This window comes from Lolium perenne, chromosome 1 (assembly GCF_019359855.2).
Source record: "Lolium perenne isolate Kyuss_39 chromosome 1, Kyuss_2.0, whole genome shotgun sequence".
Lineage (NCBI taxonomy): Eukaryota > Viridiplantae > Streptophyta > Magnoliopsida > Poales > Poaceae > Lolium > Lolium perenne.
The window spans coordinates 168455746-168476433 of record NC_067244.2 but is presented as its reverse complement, the minus strand read 5'-3'; the positions used below and the strand labels follow the sequence as shown (position 1 = coordinate 168476433).

Sequence of the window (20688 nt, the reverse complement as noted above, 5' to 3'; positions counted from 1 at the left end):
AGCACCATCAAAATCCGTAGAAACGACACCGTATGAATTATGGTTTAATAAGAAACCTAAGCTGTCGTTCCTTAAAGTTTGGTGTTGCAAAGCCTATGTAAAGAAGTTACAACCGGACAAGCTAGAACCCAAAGCGGATAAATGCGTCTTCATAGGATACCCTAAGGAAACTATAGGGTACACTTTCTATCACAGATCCGAAGGCAAAATCTTTGTTGCTAAGAACGAAACCTTTCTTGAGAAAGAATTTCTCACTAAAGAAGTGACTGGAAGAAAAGTAGAACTCGATGAGAATGATGAATCTATACTCGTTGATCAGAGTAGCGTAGTACCGGAAGTTGTACCTGTACCGCCTACACCGGCAATAGAGGAAGCTAATGATAATGATCATGAAACTTCGAACGAGGAAACTACTGAACCTCACAGATCGACAAGGGAACGTGCCACTCCTGATTGGTATGATCCTTGTCTAAATGTCATGATTGTGGATAACAATGATGAGGACCCTGCGACGTATGAAGAAGCGATGATGAGCCCAGATTCCAACAAATGGCAAGAAGCCATGAAATTCGAAATGGGGTCCATGTATGATAACAAAGTATGGACTTTGGTAGACTTACCTGATAGCCGTAAGGCTGTCGAGAATAAATGGATCTTCAAGAGAAAAACAGATGCTGATGGTAATATTACTGTCTATAAAGCTCGACTTGTCGCAAAGGGTTTCCGACAAATTCAAGGAGTTGACTACGATGAGACTTTCTCACCTGTAGCGAAGCTAAAATCTGTGAGGATTTTATTAGCAATAGCTGCATTTTTCGATTATGAGATTTGGCAGATGGATGTCAAAACGGCGTTCCTTAATGGAGATATTGAGGAAGAGTTGTATATGATACAACCCAAAGGTTTTGTTGATCCTAAAAATGCTGACAAAGTATGCAAACTTCAGCGTTCAATCTATGGACTGAAGCAAGCATCAAGAAGTTGGAACCGACGCTTTGATAAGGTGATCAAAGACTTCGGGTTTATACAGTGTCATGGAGAGGCCTGTATTTACAAGAAAGTGAGTGGGAGCTCTGTAGCATTCCTGATATTATATGTAGATGACATATTATTGATTGGGAATGATATAGAACTATTAAGCAGTGTAAAAGGTTATTTGAATAATAGTTTTTCAATGAAAGAACTTGGTGAAGCATCGTATATATTAGGCATCAAGATTTATAGAGATAGATCAAGACGCCTAATAGGGCTATCACAGAGTACATACCTGGACAAGATTCTAAAGAAGTTTAGAATGGACGAAAGTAAGAAAGGGTTCTTACCTATGTTACTGTGCAAAGTCTTGAGTAAGACTCAAGGACCTGCTACTACAGAAGAAAGAGAAAGGATGAGTAATATCCCCTATGCCTCGGCAGAGGATCTATCATGTATGCCATGCTATGTACTAGACTGGATATAGCACATGTCGTTAGTTTGACTAGCAGATATCAAAGTGATCCAGGAATGGAACATCGGACGGCGGTCAAGAATATCCCGAAGTACTTGAAAAGAACTAAGGATATGTTTCTTTGTTATGGAGGTGACCAAGAGCTCGTTGTAGCGGTTACACCGATGCAAGTTGGAACACCGATCCCGATGACTCTAAGTCACGGTGCAGGTACGTGTTTATATTGAATGGTGTCTGCAGAAGCTGGGCAAGCTCGAAGCAAAGGTGCACGGTGGCGAAGTCTTCAACGAATCGAGTACATAGCGGCTTCAGAGGCTTCATCAGAAGCGGTATGGATGAAGAGGTTCATTGTAGAGCTCGGTGTGGTTCCTAGTGCATTGGACCCACTAGTCATCTACTGTGACAACATGGGTGCCATCGCCAATGCACAAGAACCAAGGTCACACAAGAGGCTGAAGCATATCAAGCTGCGTTACCACTCGATTCGCGAGTACATCGAAGATGGAGAAGTAAAGATTTGCAAAGTACACACTGATCTGAATGTAGCAGATCCGTTGACTAAAGCTCTCCCTAGGGCAAAGCATGACCAACACCAGAATGCCATGGGTGTTAGGTACCTTACAATGTAATCTAGATTATTGACTCTAGTGCAAGTGGGAGACTGAAGGAGATATGCCCAAGAGGCAATAATAAAAGTGGTTTTTATATATCTTTATGTTTATGATAAATGTTTATATACCATGCTATAATTGTATTAACCGAAACATTGATACATGTGTGATATGTAAACAACAAAGAGTCCCTAGTATGTCTCTTAACTAGCTTGTTGATTAATGGATGATTAGTTTCATAATCATGAACATTGGATGTTATTAATAACAAGGTTATATCTTTTTATGAATGATGTAATGGACACACCCAATTAAGCGTAGCATAAGATCACGTCATTAAGTTATTTGCTATAAGCTTTCGGTACATAGTTACCTAGTCCTTATGACCATGAGATCATGTAAATCACTTATACCGGAAAGGTACTTTGATTACATCAAATGCCACTGCGTAAATGGGTGGTTATAAAGGTGGGATTAAGTATCCGGAAAGTATGAGTTGAGACATATGGATCAACAGTGGGATTTGTCCATCCCGATGACGGATAGATATACTCTGGGCCCTCTCGGTGGAATATCGTCTAATGTCTTGCAAGCATATGAATAAGTTCATAAGAGACCACATACCACGGTACGAGTAAAGAGTACTTGTCAGGAGACGAGGTTGAACAAGGTATAGAGTGATACCGATGATCAAACCTCGAACAAGTAAAATATCGCGTGACAAAGGGAATTGGTATCGTATGTGAATGGTTCATTCGATCACTAAAGTCATCGTTGAATATGTGGGAGCCATTATGGATCTCCAGATCCCGCTATTGGTTATTGGTCGGAGAGAGTACTCAACCATGTCCACATAGTTCGCGAACCGTAGGGTGACACACTTAAGGTTTGATGTTGAAATGGTAGAACTTGAATATGGAATGGAGTTCGAAGATTTGTTCGAAGTCCCGGATGAGATCCCGGACATCACGAGGAGTTCCGGAATGGTCCGGAGAATAAGATTCATATATAGGAAGTCATTTTATAAGATTTAAAATGATCCGGAAGGTTCTACAGAAGGTTCTAGAAGGTTCTAGAAAAGTCCGGAAGAAATCACTAAGGAAGGCGGAGTCCCAGAGGGACTCCACCTCCCATGGCCGGCCAACCCTAGGAGGGGGAGTCCACCTTGGGCTCCACCAAGGTGGCCGGCCACCCCTCCCGGGAAGGTGGGAATCCCACCTCTAGTGGGAGTCCTAGCTTGGGTAGGTTTCATGTGATATGGAAGATTTTGGTTTGGGGTCTTATTCGAAGACTTGTAGACCAACTCTTGGGTGTTCCACCTATATAATGAGGGCCAAGGGGAGGGGGCCGGCCACCCCAACACCACAAGGTGGCCGCACCCCTCAAGTGGCTGGCGCCACCTACACCACGCCGTCGTGCTGCCGGATTCAAGAGGAGCTACTACTTCCGCTGCCCGCTGGAACGGGGAGGTGGACGTCGACTTCATCAACACCGAACGTGTGACCGAGTACGGAGGTGCTGCCCGTTCGTGGCGCCGTGATCAAGATCTTCTACGCGCTTTTGCAAGCGGCAAGTGAACGTCTACCGCAGCAACAAGAGCCTCATCTTGTAGGCTTTGGAATTCTTCAAGGGTGAGTCTCGATCATCCCCTCATTGCTACCGTCTTCTAGATTGCATCTTGGCTTGGATTGCGTGTTCGCGGTAGGAAATTTTTTGTTTTCTATGCAACGAATCCCTACATTACTCTTCATAGGACAACAATATCTTTCCATTTTCTCCTGCGATTTTTTCTCTTGTTCTCATCCGCTCCACCAATACCGAGGAATGTATCTAGTTATCTTCTTGCATGTGTTCTTAGATAACCAGAAAAAACTCATACAATAAGCGAGGATCACCAGACATGCCAATTTAACCAAGATCTCGCAAGTGCCTTCACTCAATTTCTTTTGGCAATGTATTGAAGTTGACTATTTGTTGATCTCCCTAGAGTCATTCGAGGACCTAATTACTTTTCTACCAACGCCTCTTCCTCAATACCCGATCCTAGATGAATTGTTGCCTTCATCTCATGTGTGTATGTTGCGCTAAAGAAGATCGCCGATTCTGATATGCTTACTAGTTGTCGTGACCCAAGTTTGCATCCCTCCAATATACCATGGATTCTAGCAGCCCCTTCACTTGTAGCTTGGTCAACAAGTGTGAGATGGAGCATGGGTGCCCACCCGTGCTCCTCTCGCCAAATATGTTGGCCCGATAGATTTCAACATACAACTCAATCCCTTAACACGGAGCAAAAATAAATAACGGGACAGTGGATCTTCCTGTCAATATTATGGACGCCATCAAGAATTGCCCATTAAGGCATATTGAAAAGGATAGTTTCACGAGAAATGTTCTCGATAAACCTGATAGCCAATCGTCTCCATATCGTCACTGAGGGTGAGAACTCCTTAACTTATACGTGGAAATGATGCATTTTGCTTCTTTGGAGTGGCACATCATTTTTGTCCCTTAATTTAGTTGTTGAAGCGGTTCGATTAAGATTCTGTCGTAAGTGTGGATTTTGGACTATACAAAGAGATTCAGAGTTGCACTAGGAATTGGAAATTAGGAAGACTTTTAGGGATCTAGACTGGACAACACTATATTGGGTATTACAGTGAATCGTGATAAGGATGTTAGCGTACAATGATTAGACATGACTTGGGCTACTTGGTTCTTTTTCTCAAGCAAGCTAGCTGTAAAACGGTACAAGTTCTATGAGATAGAACGCATCAGGCGAAGTTGACAAACTAAACAGGAAGCTGTAAATGTTTTTTTTCTCTCCAAGTTGAAAAAATATCTGTCTACATTAGTATGATCCAACTAGCACGAATGCCAGTGGACTGTTATAATTTTATTTCCCCATCAGCTCGAAACAGCCAAAGTCAAAGAATCTCTCAGCTAGTAACAAATAATTTTATTTCCACATCAGCTGGAAACAAGCAAAGTCAAAAGAATCTCTCAACTAATAACAATTTTGGAAGCAATATGATTCCATTGGTCAAAAATTTCTAAGAAATAACCAGTTGGGGTTATTTTGGTCCTCGGGCGACTTGTATAAATACCATACGGTACAGAGTGATCGATGCATCCACTCAATCAAACAGAGCCAGTTGCCAGTGTCTTCCTTGATTGGGGGAGAGTCTGAATCTCTCCATCCCTTCGCAGTTCCTTCCCATCCACTGATCGAATCGATAGAGTGAGCCGTTGACCAGCACGAATCTTGGATATTCCTGATTCGCCGTGGTAGAAGAGTAGACACTCCAGATCGAACTGAATCGAATCTCTGGTCTGTCGAGGTAGAATCCAGATAAGATACACCCAGCTCGGCGGTGAAGGAATCCGATGTCGGGCGTGGTTTGTCCGCCGCCGGAGCTGAGTTTCGGCGCTGAGTACTACTCGGTGGTAAATGGGGTCTGCACCCGCGACGAGAGCTTCTTCGGCGGGAAGCCGGTGCTGGCGCAGGCCGTCGGGTACGCCGTCGTCATCGGCTTCGGCGCTTTCTTCGCACTCTTCACATCCTTCCTGGTTCGTAATCCAAAATCTCAATCTTTATGTCGTTATCACAATCAATTCACAAATCAGAAGCAAGAGAATTTAATTAATCGACCGCCGGAATGTTGGAAAAAAAACGCGCGCAGGTGTGGCTGGAGAAACGTTACGTCGGCGGGTCGCAGCTGCAGACGTCGGAGTGGTTCAACACGGCGGGGCGGAGCGTCAAGACGGGGCTGATCGCCAGCGTGATCGTGTCGCAGTGGACATGGGCGGCGACCATCCTGCAGAGCTCCAACGTGGCATGGCAGTACGGCGTGAGCGGGCCCTTCTGGTACGCCAGCGGCGCCACCGTGCAGGTGCTCCTCTTCGGGATCATGGCCATCGAGATCAAGCGGAAGGCGCCCAACGCGCACACCGTCTGCGAGATCGTCAGGGCGCGGTGGGGCACCAGCGCGCACATCGTCTTCCTCACCTTCTGCCTCGCCACCAACGTCATCGTCACCGCCATGCTGCTGCTCGGCGGCTCCGCCGTCGTGCACGCGCTCAGCGGCGTCAACGTCTACGCCGCCAGCTTCCTCATCCCGCTGGGCGTCATCGTGTACACGCTCGCGGGAGGGCTCAAGGCCACCTTCCTCGCCAGCTACATCCACTCCGTCGTTGTGCACGTTGTGCTCCTCATCTTCGTCTTCCTCGTGTACACCTCCAACAGCAGCCTCGGCAGCCCCAAGAAGGTGTACGAGCACCTCATGGTCGTCGGCAGCGCCTCCAGGGTCTGCTCCGGCGCCCTCTCGCTCCCTGGTCAGTCCTGCGGCCCCGTCGAAGGAAACTTTAAGGGCTCCTACCTGACCATGCTCAGCTCCGGCGGCCTCGTCTTCGGCATCATCAACATCGTCGGCAATTTCGGCACCGTCTTCGTCGACAATGTACGTGCTAGTCTCGATCTCTTCCGTAACTTTCCCTCGATCATGCATGCGCTCCGGTCCGGCGGTGTGCTGGTTTCTTGGCTGATCGATCGCGTCGCCTTGGAATTGGATTGATTGCAGGGGTACTGGATGAGCGCGATCGCCGCTCGGCCGTCGTCGACGCACAAAGGTTACCTGCTGGGCGGCCTGGTGTGGTTCGCGGTGCCGTTCTCCCTTGCCACGTCGCTTGGACTCGGCGCGCTCGCCCTCGACCTCCCCGTCACCGCCGACGAGGCGGCCAAGGGCCTCGTCCCTGCGGCCACCGCCACGGCGCTCATGGGCAAGTCTGGCTCCGTGCTCCTCCTCACCATGCTCTTCATGGCCGTCACCTCCGCCGGCTCCGCGGAGCTCGTGGCCGTCTCCTCCCTCTTCACCTACGACATCTACCGCACCTACGTGAACCCGAACGCCACCGGGAAACAGATCCTTATGGTGTCCAGGGCCGCCATCCTCGCCTTCGGCGGCTTCATGGGCGTCCTCGCCGTTATCCTCAACGTTGCCGGCGTGTCCCTCGGGTGGATGTACCTGGCCATGGGCGTCCTCGTGGGATCAGCCGTCATCCCCATCGCTCTGCTGTTGCTCTGGAGCAAGGCGAACGCCATGGGCGCCATGCTCGGCGCGGGCGGCGGCTGCGTCCTGGGCGTCATCGTCTGGCTCACGGTGACCAAGGTGCAGTACGGGCGCGTGAACCTGGACACCACGGGGCGGAACGCGCCCATGCTGGCGGGCAACCTGGTGTCCATCCTGGTGGGCGGGGCGGTGCACATCGTGTGCAGCCTGGTGAAGCCGGACCAGTACGACTGGGAGAGCAGCAAGCAGATCACGAGGGTGGACAGCGCGGCCGGCGGCGACGAGGACGACGACGAGCTCCAGGAGGAGAAGCTGGTGCACGCGAAGCGGTGGATCATCAAGTGGGGCGTGGGGTTCACGGTGCTGATCGTGGTGCTGTGGCCGGCGCTGTCGGTGCCGGCGGGGAAGTTCAACCTGGGCTACTTCACGCTGTGGGCGGCGATCGCGATCGTGTGGGGCGCCGTGGGCTCGGCGGTGATCATCGTGCTGCCGCTGGTGGAGAGCTGGGACACCATCAGCATGGTGTGCGCCGGGATGCTGACCAACGACATCGTGTACCAGCGGCTGGACGACGTGAACCTGCGCCTCCGGGCCATCATGGGGGCCATGCCGGAGGCCGAGAGGCACTACCAGCAGCTGCAGCGGAAGGGGGAGGTGGAGATGCACCCCGCCGGCACACATCCGGCCCACGACAGCGACCATCTTTTGGAGGAGAATTAAGCTACCGATCGATCGGTGTATGTGTACAGGGATCGATGTTCGTAATCTGGTGGCCGCAACGGTGGGAGCGACCTCTCGTTCACTTCCGCTCACAAAGGTTGAATCTCGTGAGTGGGACATTTGTCGTGTTTAAGCGAGGGAAACGCGACACTGTTATGTGGGCCACCGGTGGTTCCAGTATTTGATTTGCGTGTAATGTGTATTTGAGTATAATGCGTGCGATTTTGAGCGTATGTGTCACCCTGCCTTGTACGCTCGTAAAATGTTTTCAATTTACTAGTTCAGGAACCAGGAGTGTGCACAAAAAGGTGTACAAAAAATATTGCAAAAGGGTGTTGCGTTCTCGAAAATGTTGCACGGATGGGTGAATTTCCAATAAAGCAAATCGGGCGCCTCCCCAAATTAGGCTAGGGTCCACCAAAACAAATCACTCTCACACGAGAAAACAAAAGAATACTTTGGTTCTTCCTCTCGTAGTCATGTACAGGCTTTTCCAATTTTCTCTCTCGTGTGTCGCATGTCCTCTCCCGGTCCCTCCACACCTCCCACACATGGTTTGTTCTCAAGTGCCACCTCCATCGTCCAGAGTTCATCCACCCCACCCAAATCACCCTCTCAACAACACTACCTCCCTAACAAGTCTCCATCCTCGACGCATTCTCCTTAGTGCTATCAAACACCCATGGATATCTCGTGGTGGATCTTGATGTCACATTGACAATCCCTAGGGGGGATTCAGATCATTCAAACCGAAACCAGCGCAACTCTGGTGAGATGGATTCATCCTTGTAAATCTCGAGTTGGTGAAGGACGACCTCTCCCTAGTTAAAGGTGTAAGGTTAGTGATGATATTTATTTATCTTGCATGCCTTATTTTCACACGTTGCAAGCACATATATTACTTGTCACGTACATATTGGCAGTGTGCTACAAAGGTTCTGGATATCTGTCGCGGTGGGTTCTAAGTTGCAACTTTGGTTGTTGTTGCACATGCATTGTTTTTTTTTGCTTATTGCAAGTGTTGCAGCATATTTTGAATTATTTTAGTGGAACCATTGAGGTTTTGTTGCAAATCTAGAATTTCCTTTTGCATGAGCATGTTTGAATGTTGCAGTGACTTTGGAGATTTTTTACAATATTGCAAGGGATACTACAACGATGTTGCAAATACATGTACATGATTTTTGTGTTTTAAGTATCAAACAACCCATGATTGTGAATTAAATCAGATTTGATGACTACGAAGGCGCTAGCTCGGGTGAAATACCACTAGGATGACACCTCGTGTAGGTCCAATAGAAGTTATGAGTCATATGGATGAACACAACATATATTTACTCTAAGCTTTCATAGGTAGAATTAGAACACATGGGAAAATTTTCTAATGTGTTTAAACAATTAAGATCTAAGATGGCGAAGCAGAAAGTTATGTACCCAACTGAAACATATCATATTTTTGTTTCCACCCGAGACACCTTTGTCAAAAGAGTCATTATGGTGAACATGAATGAAAACAAAAAAAAAACATTGGCTCATGTGTAATCTAGATGTCTAGTGATATCAACTTCGAACACCATTGGTTTCAGGGGGCTGGAGACTACAATAAAATTATGAGGAAATGATTTGGAGAATCTTATCAATCACATCATATGCACCTTTATTTTGTTGAACATTAGGATGCACCAACTTAAAACATCGGAATTGAACGTAATAAATGAGGTGTCATGTATCTTGGATTCCTACAGAAACCAAAAGCATTGGAAAAAATAACAATTTAGACATCACACTGAAAACATTTTCCAGATACTAAAATAACACACAAGGTCCATGAGATCCTTCACCATGTCAGGTTTCCTCCAAACTTCATATGAAATGACCTATTCCATAGGAATTCTTAGAGAAACATATAATACAAATTAAATGTTCGAAGCGATACCAAGAAAATTTAATGCCGGCAAAATTCCTACGTATTTTATTTGTTTCATCCAAACAAGGTATATTCTTAAAATTCTACTCCCTTCCTCTAACAAAGAATACTCAACTTTGTCAAAATAAGAAGTTGAGACATTGTTTGTTGGATGGAGGGAGTAGAATAAATACACCTAAAATATAAACCGTACATTCAAGGAGCCACCAAAAAAAATAACTGTGGTTGGATGGTTCAGAGGGCAGTGAAACCTCCAGACTACCAGAATTCAAACCCTAGGTTTAACACTTTGATGTCTTATATAGGTGGAATATTTTTCAGCGGAAGTTTAACGTTTTAGTCGAGAGCGAGACGCGTGTGGTAACTTCATCAATCTCAAGATCCACCGAATCAATTTTGACTCAGCCTATTCGAAGGTGCCCATAGAGGCAACTAGCATTTTGTCATGGAAGTTCGTGATAGAATATGCGTGATTGTGTTTATAGAGGTGGATGTATATTCTTATTTATGAGCGTTTGCAGTGTGTTTCGAAAAAAAAAAAGCAAAAACGAGTTGTTTTGAAGACCCTCGAATTCATGTTTCGGAGAACCTCGAGACGGGTAGGCAAGTCAGCTGGTCGTGAAACAAAAAATCTGGCCCGGCCCATTACGAAGCGTACCATAGCTGGGCTGTTAGAGTTCATCCTCCACGCGAATCCCCACCGCCACCGCCGTCCTTCCTTCTCTCTCTCTCTCTCTCTCGCTGCCGTGATCCCTTGTGTGAGAGATGGGGAGACGTCGACCCGGCGGCGGCGGGCGCGGAGGAGGCAGAGGCCAAGGCCGAGGCCGAGGAGGGGAAGGCCGAGGCGGAGGAGAGGAGGAGGATCTGCAGCTGCACAAGGCTGCGAGGTCGGGTGATGCGGCGGCGGTGGAGTCGCTGTGCGAGTCCAATCCTCTTGCCCTCAACTCCAGAGACCGCCTCTCCCGCACCCCGTAACTAGATCCTTCCCCTTCTTCTTCCTCTTCTCCCTAGCTACTAATTATGTCCTGTATTGCCTTGCTCCATTGGTGGGCAGCCCTAACCAGTAGACAGTAGTATACAGTGGCCACTATATTGCTTCAAATTGATGGCTCGCTGCGACTCATCTCTGATTGATAGCTCTACCGTATTGTGCAATTCTGCTTTAGTGATGTGACATAATTGAAGTGTGACCTGCAGTGCTTGTTCATTTAATCTGTTATGAATACTTGTGCATGCTTGCTGACTGATAATGTGCTGTCACTTCATGTCAAGGACACCCTAATATTTTGATTTAGTTTAGTTTTTATTTGCCCATGTATGATTGCAGTGTTTTATCGTAATACATATCCCTAAGAGATGCATTATAGTGCCTTGCCATAACTATTGCCTTTTCAAACTAGTCTACACTTAGTGGCACTTCTCCATCATCTAGCTAGGTGTAATAATTCAAACTAGCCTACTCGTAGGTGTGCTGATAGCCTGCTAATTCTGGACCTTTTTCATGAGATAGCATAGCAGCATTGATGTACTAGCTATGGTCTGGTCTTACTTATCCTGCTAATTTAGGACCGTAAGTTCACAACCAAGCTTTGCTGCTGATTTAAGGAAAATTACAATCTCTCTATATCTATTGCCTTTTTTTTCATTACGAAGAACATCCTTGTGTATATACTATCACACATACCTCTAAGGTTTGCTATTGCTTGCATATGTATGCTTCATGCTTCTACATCTGGATGTTCCACCTTTGCTGATTTGTGTATAGTGTTTCCTCTGTTCTGATATACTTGTTTCAGAATTTGATATTGCCGCATGTTCGCATCAGTGTTGTTATTTGCTCTACTGAAACATGGCTAGGCGTAGGCAAAAACAATTCTGCAGCACCAGCTGCAGTTGTAGCTTCTGGTCTCACTTATCCTACTAAATTAGGGTCATAAGTTTATAACTGAACTTTGCTGCTGAGTTAAGTCAAACAACAATCGGTTATATCTCTTGGCCCTTGTTGTCATTTTGAAGATACCATGTATATATACTATCGCACAAACCCTAAAAGGTTAATAATTGCTTGCATATGAATGCTTCCACATTCTCCAACTGAGTGTTTTATCCTTGCTGATATAAATGGTGTTTTATCTGTTCTGACACATTTGTTTAAGAATTTACTATTGTTGCATCAGTGTTGCTAGTCTCTCTGATGAAACATGGCTAGACAAAACAATTCTGCAGAAGCGGCATTATTAGCAGATTATATGTTGTGATAAATATGTTTATGTCCTATCAATGTTCTCCTTTTATCTGTCTGACATACTTCTGGTTTTGTTCATTTAGACTCCATCTGGCAGCATGGTCTGGGCACATTGAGGTTGTGAAATGCCTTTGCAAGCACAAAGCTGATGTCGGGGCTGCAGCAATGGATGACACCGCTGCGATCCATTTTGCTTCCCAGAAAGGTCATGTAGAAGTGGTGCGTGAGCTGCTGGCCTCGGGTGCCTCTGTGAAAGCAAAGAACAGGAAGGGCCTCACCGCGTTGCACTTTGCTGCTCAGAGCTCCCACCTGGAGCTTGTGAAGTATTTAGTAAAGAAGGGCGTGGAAATCACAGCGAAGACGAACGGGGGACAGACAGCTCTACATGTTGCAGAGAATGATGATGTGCGTGCTTTCCTGAAAGAGTGCGAGCAGTCGTTGAAGAAGGGAACGGAGCTACCATCCGAGAAGAAGGATGAGTCTGCAGCCGAGAAGTCCGACGATGCCAAGGTCTTAGGTGACGCTAGCAAAGATGGTGCTGAGGCAGGGCATGGCGAGAAGAGGAAGAGCGGGGAGGAGATTGGTGCTGGGTCGAGCACGCCGGAGGTGAAGAAGGCCAAAGTTTCACTTGGGCACCTTGAGAACGACATGGAAGACGAGGAAGAGGCAGAAGAGTAGAATCGAATTGCCTTGAGAATGTAATCTGATGGTGCCAACTTGTATGTTTGGCAAATGGAATATTGGCAACTGCAGAAGTTTTAGTTGTGCATGAGCATGGTATCTGTATGACTATCATAGGCTCATAGCTGAGTAGCAGTACTCTAGTATACTTTTTAATCAAGTAGATGATGATGATGATTTACTACTGATAAAAATATGATTTGGTTCTGTCTAAGTTTATCGTCTGCTGTCATTTTGTGATGATTTACTACTGATAAAAATATGATTTGGTTCTGTTTAAGTTTATCGTCTGCTGTCATTTTTCTTTTTGGGAGTGTTGCCGTTTTTTTTTTTCTCTGAGTGGACTTCCTCCTGTGTTGTGTAATCTCAAACGGGATGGGGATGAAAGGAAGACAAAGCCCAACCCAGTCCAGGAAAGAGTAGGCCCAAATGATAAACGAAAGAGGAAGAAAAGAGTAGCAGTTAGTTATCCACTCAGCGAGGGAGGAGACAGGGGAGCATTCCGCCGCCGCCGGCTGCTCCACTCCACGACCCACGAAGCTAGCTAGATAGCAATGGCCGCCGCCAGTGCGAGTGCTACTGCCTCGCTCTCCGCCACGGCTGCTCTCCGCCTCAGGCACCGGCAGCTCTGCTCTAGCGCACGCGTGCCCGCGCAATCCCATCCCCTTCTCAAGCTGAGCCGCCGCAGCCACGCGGTTTCGGCGTCGGCGGCTTCCTTGTCTCCTCTGTCTCTGTGGGAAGGCCAAGGTATCCGAGCGGAGTCGGAGGGGCCGGGTGGTGTAGCGAGCGGTGATGTCATGGGCCTTCTCCTCCGGGAGCGCATCATCTTCCTCGGCAACGAGATCGAGGACTTCCTCGCCGACGCCATCGTCAGCCAGCTCCTCCTCCTCGACGCCATGGACTCCGAATCTGACATCCGGCTCTTCGTCAACTCACCTGGTGGATCGCTCAGGTACCCTCCAGTGCAAACTCGTTCATACATCTACTCTTTAGGGTTGTGTTGCGTTTACCCTGTTAGCAGAGAATGCCTTTGGTGGTCTTACATTATTCCAATTGGTCATCTTGTGGGCAAATTACTTTGTGCAAATACGTATTCCATTCATAGTGGTACCCAATCCTGCCTGTTTGGTTTGATATAGGCTACACCAATCAAATGACCTGTGCATCTTGTAGTCTTGTAGACTCATCAAATTGATTCATAGCAGCAGGCCGTCTGTTCTACAGCATTCATAGTTGTTCATCGGACAGTATCACACTGGATAAGAATCGCTGCGACTCTGCAACAAATACCTTCAGCAGCCTCCACAAGCTGCAATCCTCTTTTGCCTAAATTCACAATAATTTCCAAATGATTCCTTGCCTACTAACCTTGGTCCACCCCTTGCAAGCCCTAAACATTTGAGTTATTATTTACCACCCTGCAGAAGGTAAATATCAATTTAGTTTAGTTTTGTGATTTTCTGATCCAAGCATAGGTGGAAATCTCATTGTTAACTGCATCAGCAATGGTAGATTGTGAATGTTATCTTTGTACTTATGTTAACTTAAACCACACTTTGTTATCCTTAAAAAGTGTTGGTAGTTTGATCGTGTTCCTGTCTGTTAGTTGGTAGTTTCTGTATACACTAATACGCTCATCATTCCTGAAGCAGCAAAGAAAAAAGTAGACAAATCCCAGTGTATTCTACGGATGGTAACATCTTAAGTATATAATTGAAATCTTGGCCATAATTGAATGGAGTCACTAATTCAAGTCTGCATCCGGCACCAGCTTCTCTATGGTGATCAAGAAGTATGTAATGTTGTATCACTAGGCTCGCTGCTATATGATTCAGTTGACTATGATTTGACTTTGAACGCCCTCTGCTAGTTTGTTATATGTATAACATTGGTAGGAGTGGTTGGAGAAGGATAGTCCTGTCCAAAAGGAATAGTTTGTAGAACCAGAAGTGCAGAGCAATTAGTAGGCACGCCAGGTCATTACGTCGAAGTGGATGCAATGATTTTCTTCCATTAGCTCTTTACATATTTGTACACAATAATTGCATTTTGTGGCTGACACTTGCAGTTTTCTCTTTCAGTGCGACAATGGCCATCTATGATGTAATGCAGCTTGTGAGGGCAGATGTATCCACTATTGGGATGGGCATAGCTGGATCCACAGCTTCTATACTCCTTGGTGGCGGCACAAAGGGCAAACGATTCGCCATGCCTAACACCAGGATTATGATGCATCAGCCCGTGGGAGGCGCGAGTGGCCAGGCCTTGGATGTAGAGGTCCAAGCCAAGGAGATTTTGACCAGCAAGAGGAATGTAATCCGGATAATATCAGGCTTTACAGGGCGCACACTGGAGCAGGTAGAGAAAGACATCGACAGAGACCGATACATGGGTCCCCTCGAGGCTGTGGATTACGGGATCATCGATGGTGTGATCGATGGAGACAGCATCATCCCACTTGAGCCTGTTCCGGAGAGGGTGAAGCCTAAATACGACTACGAGGAAATGTACAAGGACCCTCAGAAGTTCCTTACACCAGATGTCCCAGATGATGAGATATACTAGCTAGCGTGTCTTAGCTTGTACGGAGTATGTTGCACAGCAAAGCAGTTGCTGGAGCTTTTGTCAAAACAAAGATGATGTATTTATTCCTTAGCAGTAGACTTTATTTCTCGTTGCATTTGGTGTGACGGTGTAGCTGTTGTGTTCTGCATTTGACCAAGCAAGTGAAAGTTGTGTTCTGGCATTTGACCAAGCGAATGAAAGAGCTTGTGTTCTGCCATTTGACCAAGCAAATGAACGTGTATTGAATGTTGAACTGGTCTAACCAGCCAACCTTGACGCAAAGAGGGAAACAAAGACATGTGAAATTTATTCGCCGCTCCCAGAGACATGACAATGGGGAGAAGAATCCAATGTAGCCAATAATTCTTTACAAGGCACAATGATAATGAATACAAGAAACAAACTCTGGAACTCTGATACAATTCTCTCGACAGCCGAGGTGAAACATTATATCATCTCATCAAACCAAGGCACCAACAGATGGAACCATAGCTGGGGATACAGTGCTTTTGACCCTTAGGGCGAGCGGATCCCAAAACTGTACAGCACCACCTGAGCTCCCAGTTTTCAGGCTCACCGGAACTTCAATCCGGGTAGCATGGTCATGGCCATGGCCCTCTGCCGCTAACTTTGCCCTCTTCAATCTGATACGTTCAGCTCTTGAACCAATTGTCTGACCCAGTATTGAGGCAGCTATGGTAAGGGCCATGGCGCTCTTCGGCATCAGAATAGACTTCCTCAGCATCCCTATGAAAGGCACCGCGGCATGGACCGCCGCAAACCATTGCACAGAAAACTTGGTGGTGTGCTCCCTCCAGATGCCAAGAGGAACATTTGCTGCCATACCGAGCAGCGCGATCACCACTACTTTCGTAGGCAGGGGCTGAGGGCGAAGCCCCTTTGCAAACGCCGTGCGGGATATTGCTGCGCGGGCAGCAACGATCGCAGGTGGGCATGTCAGTTTCATACCAGCTGGGGGTGTCAGCAACTTCGCGACGAGAGGCACAACTCCGCCAAGTGCTCTATAGGACTTTGCAAGAGGACATTGCCCATTTTCCAGCCATTCGTTGCTCATCGCTTCATGATTATTGTTAGACAGGCCTTTGTTCTGATTCTGAAATGCCAGAGAAAGGAAAATCAGTTAAATTAATTCATGATCCAGTTGTAAAAAAATAACCTTGTATTCACTACTCATTTCAATGTTTGCTCTACATATCTACCATGCGAAGCTAAATTTAGTTTCTTTTGGTTGGTACTAAAAAGTTGGTCGCATCTAACGGCTCCTTCAACAGTATAGTGAAGCATTGTAACACAAGCATGGTAATTTAAAGAAAGCAATAAACGCTTGAGCAAAGAGAGACAAATATTACCTGGGGGAGGTTGTTGGGGTTCTTTTTGTTGGAGTTTTGCTTATTGCGCTTGTTTTGGAAATCACCGAAGCTGAAAAAGCCTCCAAATCCGGAGAGACTGATGGTGGCTGCTTTGGCCGCCAAGGGGTTAAACTCAGGATCAGGCTTGGGCAGAGGCTTCTGGATATGCGCAAAGGATCCTTCCGAAAGCGGAACAACCCCATCTCTGCCGTGGAAAACCCGGAACGCGGTGTCGAAGTTGGGCCCATCCTCGAAAATTGGACCCTTTGCTCCGGTCGCCTTCACGAGCAGAAAAAAAAAAGATACCAGTTCAGCAATCAAACGCATAACGTATACGATTATTCGGATAAAAAGAGGGGGTGGGCGATGGTAAGGACGTACCGGCACGGGGAAGTTGACGGATGTCAAGGAGAAACTGGTGGGCTCGTTGATGTTCCTCAGGAACGGGCATCTTTCGATTCCCTGCTGGACCACATTGTTGTCTTCGGAGCACGCGGCATCGCCGAAAGCCCTTTTGAAAAAGGAATCCATGTGGACAGCAACAGCAGCGGCCTGGCCTGTGAGTTTGTCAAGAGAGCAAAATGTGAGTCGAGAGATGGTATATGCAGGGACAGTAAGAGGTGTAGCTGCCAATTGGCCTTTGATGGCAGGTCCATGATCAGCACTTATGATGCCAATAGAATTAATCCCTTTTTTAGCACCAGCTGAATTGATAAGACAGACTGACCGAATGCAGTTTGACCTTTTTCTTATTCCTAGAGATTCATATGGTCATCGGTAGTTCACCCATAAGTATGGTGATTGAGCCATTGCACAACTGTTCTTACCTAAAAGCACATGCACAGATAAGAGTCCCACCTACCCACCCAGCCAGCAACCACGCAAATCACACCTGTGTGGCTCTGTAGATTACTACTAAGTATTTATTATCGGTTATATTCTCTTTCGAATTTTTGAGGGGATTTTCTCTCCTCGGTTGGAATGAAAATTCGAATGATGCAAAATTTCAGGATCGCCGGGTGTAAGTAGGGCGGGAATCAAGGGAAATGATACGGGACAGGATTGGGTCGGAATTGCAGGTTGACCCACCGGCCCTGATGTTCAACCAAATTTGCAAGATAATCATCCAATCAATCGATCCATCCAAAATCGAATTCGACGAGGTCGAATCAATCCGTCCACCCACCCATCCTAAATCGAATTCAGCGAGGTAGAGGAGGAGAGGGGACGAGAACGGAAGGGAGAGAGAGGAGAGAGGGAGAGTAGGAACCTGAGAAATCGAAGCGCGCGCGGGCGGGCAGAGGGAGGGCGAAGAGTCGGGCGGGCAGCTCCTGTGGTGGGTGTGGGTCGTGTGGAGAGCACAGACCGGTGAGATGAGGAGAGACGAGGAGGAAAGGGGTGGGAGACAACTCCGAGAGAGGGGGATTGGTTGGGTAGTTGTTCGGCGCGGTAGTTGGCAGGCAGGGCAACTGGCACATGGACGCAGCTCGCACAGGGACAGGTTTGACTTGCGACCGAGCCAAATCGCAATTCACGCACGCGGCGCTTGCACTACTGCCTGCATTACAGCCGCCCCACTCACTCATTCCGTTTCGTTTTCCGTGTTGACGCAGCAAGCATCCAGCCAGCCCACGTTTTTCTTCCACAGAGAATCTAGCTTCGTTTCACACTTCGACAACTTCTTTCTAGAAAACTTGAAATTGAGCCTAGCTACATGGGAGCTCAAGTTCAATGAAGTTAGGATTAGACCAATGACACGAACCCGTGCGAAGCTACTTAAACAACAGGTGAACTTGTTCCTAAGTGATACTTTGATCGATGAGAACTTTATACTGCCTAAGTCGTATTACTTATGTATGATCAGGTATGAAGAAAGAGCAAGCATCGCACGAGGAGGAGAGGAGCAGCTGGACAAGAAGATGGACGTGAAGCTGGACATGGAGCTGGACATGAAGACATCCCATGGACGCGCAAGGGAGGAGCGGGAGGCATGCGCGAGAGGAGGAGATGTTCGAGCCGGCGCCCGGCCAACCGGCCGTGCCGGTCGCCCGCCCAGTGTCCGGTCCGACCGACTCCCACGTCGGATCAGCCCGGCCCAAACCGGGTCCCACGCTTATGCCGGGGCGTATCCGATAGCTCGGACGTCGCCGGTCGCCATCCGGTCCCTGGCCCAGTCCAAACCGGACCGGCCGGTCCCAGGCCCGGTCGACCGGCCCCCAGGCCGGCCGAGTCCGAGTCTGTCTCGACCAGATCTATTCTGGGTTGGTTATTTTTGTATCTTTTCGACCTAAGGTCATCCTGAACCCTTATATAAATGCCCAGGATGCCCCCAATTAGGTTTAGACCACGTTTAAGATAAACCCTAGTTCTTAGTTGTTTGCTATGCAAAACTATTGAATCCCTACACCATATTGCTTGATTTGGTGTAGATCTAAAAGTCTTGTGTGATCTGCTGTTCCATTGGGAATTAGAAGGTTGCAACTTACCGCTTCGTGGTCGGCGGCTACGTGCGCAAGTGTGTGGAGTTGAGAATATCTTGCAGGGTTGAGAGCCGTTGCATTGGCGACAGGGACCAATCGAGAGATCTCGTTGCGTCATACAAGTTATCTTCCACTTCATCGTCGTGTATCTCCGCTGTGTTCATCGCGTGTTCATCACCATCCACCTCGCTTACTGAGAAGATCGGGCAACCCTTTATCATCTTGGTATCAGATTTTAGCGTTTTCTCGGTAAGCCATCCACAATCCACCCCATAGTTGAGTTGTGAGTGTTTCCTATCCAGAAAAAACCAAAAATATTAGGGTTCGGGTTTGTCATAGCCTTAGATTGCACTAATTTCGAGTTTTAGTTGTTTTTCGTAGTTGTTTTTGCGTATCTTTTTCTTGCATCTAGTATTGTTAGGGTCTGTGTTTCCGCTTTCATCTAGGGTCAGTTTTTATTGCTCCGAGTCCACATAGCATACAGTGTGTTTGTCCAAACCATAGCCACAGCCTTTCGATATACGTGACTAGGAACTTCCCCAGAAGAGACGAGTTTTACCGCTCGACAGGCTGCTCATTAGGGTTTTGGTGCTTTGCATTATATGTTGGTCGTGTTATCAAGGAGTTGAGTCATAAAATCAAAAAAAAAAGGAAAATAGAAAAGAAGCAAAACGAGCTACATTGCTGCGTGTGTTCCAAAAGAAAATCCAAAAAGAAAAAGTGTGAAGTGCTAGTAAGATCAAGTGAAGGCCTAGTTTACTTTTCTGCACCTGTAGTTGAGCAATCTTGTGCCTGTTTCATTGAGCTTTGCTAGTGTCTCTCGAGTGCATTGCAACCTTTCATCCATATAGTTGCATTGCCACATTTATCGCCTTGTGTGAGTATCATTGGTTGTCTACGGTCAGCGCTAGAGCTTGTTATTGGTGCAAATAGGTAGCCTACCTACAGCCCACATATATCATGCTTTGTCGTGTGATTGTTCTTATACCCTTGATATTCGCTTCGCTACATCCGTGCACTAGTTGTTACTACAAGTGGTAAGCAACACTAATTTACTTTGGAACGGTAAGATTTCCTTTTCTTATCAGTTTTGAGTGAGTTGTGAGAGTACCACCATATATTTTTGATTTAGTGCACTAACCTACTAACCATGTCTGCTAGTGATGCCAAACTTGTTAACCAGGAAAACAAGAATTCAGCTGATATCATCACATGGAGGGAGTATGAAGCTCTTCGTAATGAGATGCGACGTGAATTCCGCACTCAGGATGATGAGCTTAGGGAGACGGTCCAAGGGATCTCCCAGAAGCTGGATGCTACTAGTGAGACCGTCACTACAATGAAGGATCAAATGACGGATATCCAGCGCAGCCTTCAAGCTTTGCAACTGGCTGTTGAAAATCTGACACAGCAACAGCAACAAGAAGACGAAGACGAAGCGGAAGATGAAGCACCTAATGCTAATCGTGGTGCTCCGCGTGGTCACCGCGCTCTTGGATTTGTTGAACTCGGACGCCATGGTCGTGGGCTTGAGGAAGAAGACGGATTGGGTAAGCCCAAGTTCTCCATACCC

At 47.0% G+C, this 20688-nt stretch overlaps 4 protein-coding genes across 4 annotated transcripts; 3 read left to right on the top strand and 1 right to left on the bottom strand.

Annotated features, from left to right (window-relative positions):
• The first annotated feature begins 5182 nt into the window (after positions 1-5182).
• Positions 5183-8110, top strand: LOC127312142 (urea-proton symporter DUR3). Its single transcript, XM_051342605.1, has 3 exons — positions 5183-5628; positions 5742-6518; positions 6639-8110. Exons 1-3 carry the CDS (start codon positions 5446-5448, stop codon positions 7845-7847), a joined length of 2169 nt encoding a protein of 722 aa, XP_051198565.1. The 5' UTR covers positions 5183-5445; the 3' UTR covers positions 7848-8110.
• A 2337-nt stretch (positions 8111-10447) lies between these two features.
• LOC127312135 (uncharacterized) lies at positions 10448-12919 on the top strand. The gene is made up of 2 exons (XM_051342594.2): positions 10448-10745; positions 12103-12919. Exons 1-2 carry the CDS (start codon positions 10540-10542, stop codon positions 12695-12697), a joined length of 801 nt encoding a protein of 266 aa, XP_051198554.1. The 5' UTR covers positions 10448-10539; the 3' UTR covers positions 12698-12919.
• Positions 12920-13156: 237 nt separating this feature from the next.
• On the top strand, positions 13157-15380 carry LOC127312124 (ATP-dependent Clp protease proteolytic subunit 4, chloroplastic). The gene is made up of 2 exons (XM_051342582.1): positions 13157-13652; positions 14782-15380. Exons 1-2 carry the CDS (start codon positions 13255-13257, stop codon positions 15263-15265), a joined length of 882 nt encoding a protein of 293 aa, XP_051198542.1. The 5' UTR covers positions 13157-13254; the 3' UTR covers positions 15266-15380.
• A 171-nt stretch (positions 15381-15551) lies between these two features.
• On the bottom strand, positions 15552-18068 carry LOC127312112 (uncharacterized). Its single transcript, XM_051342574.2, has 4 exons — positions 17906-18068; positions 17017-17192; positions 16636-16914; positions 15552-16379 (listed from the first exon to the last, which is right to left on the bottom strand). Exons 2-4 carry the CDS (start codon positions 17164-17166, stop codon positions 15726-15728), a joined length of 1083 nt encoding a protein of 360 aa, XP_051198534.1. The 5' UTR covers positions 17167-17192; positions 17906-18068; the 3' UTR covers positions 15552-15725.
• Positions 18069-20688: the final 2620 nt, after the last annotated feature.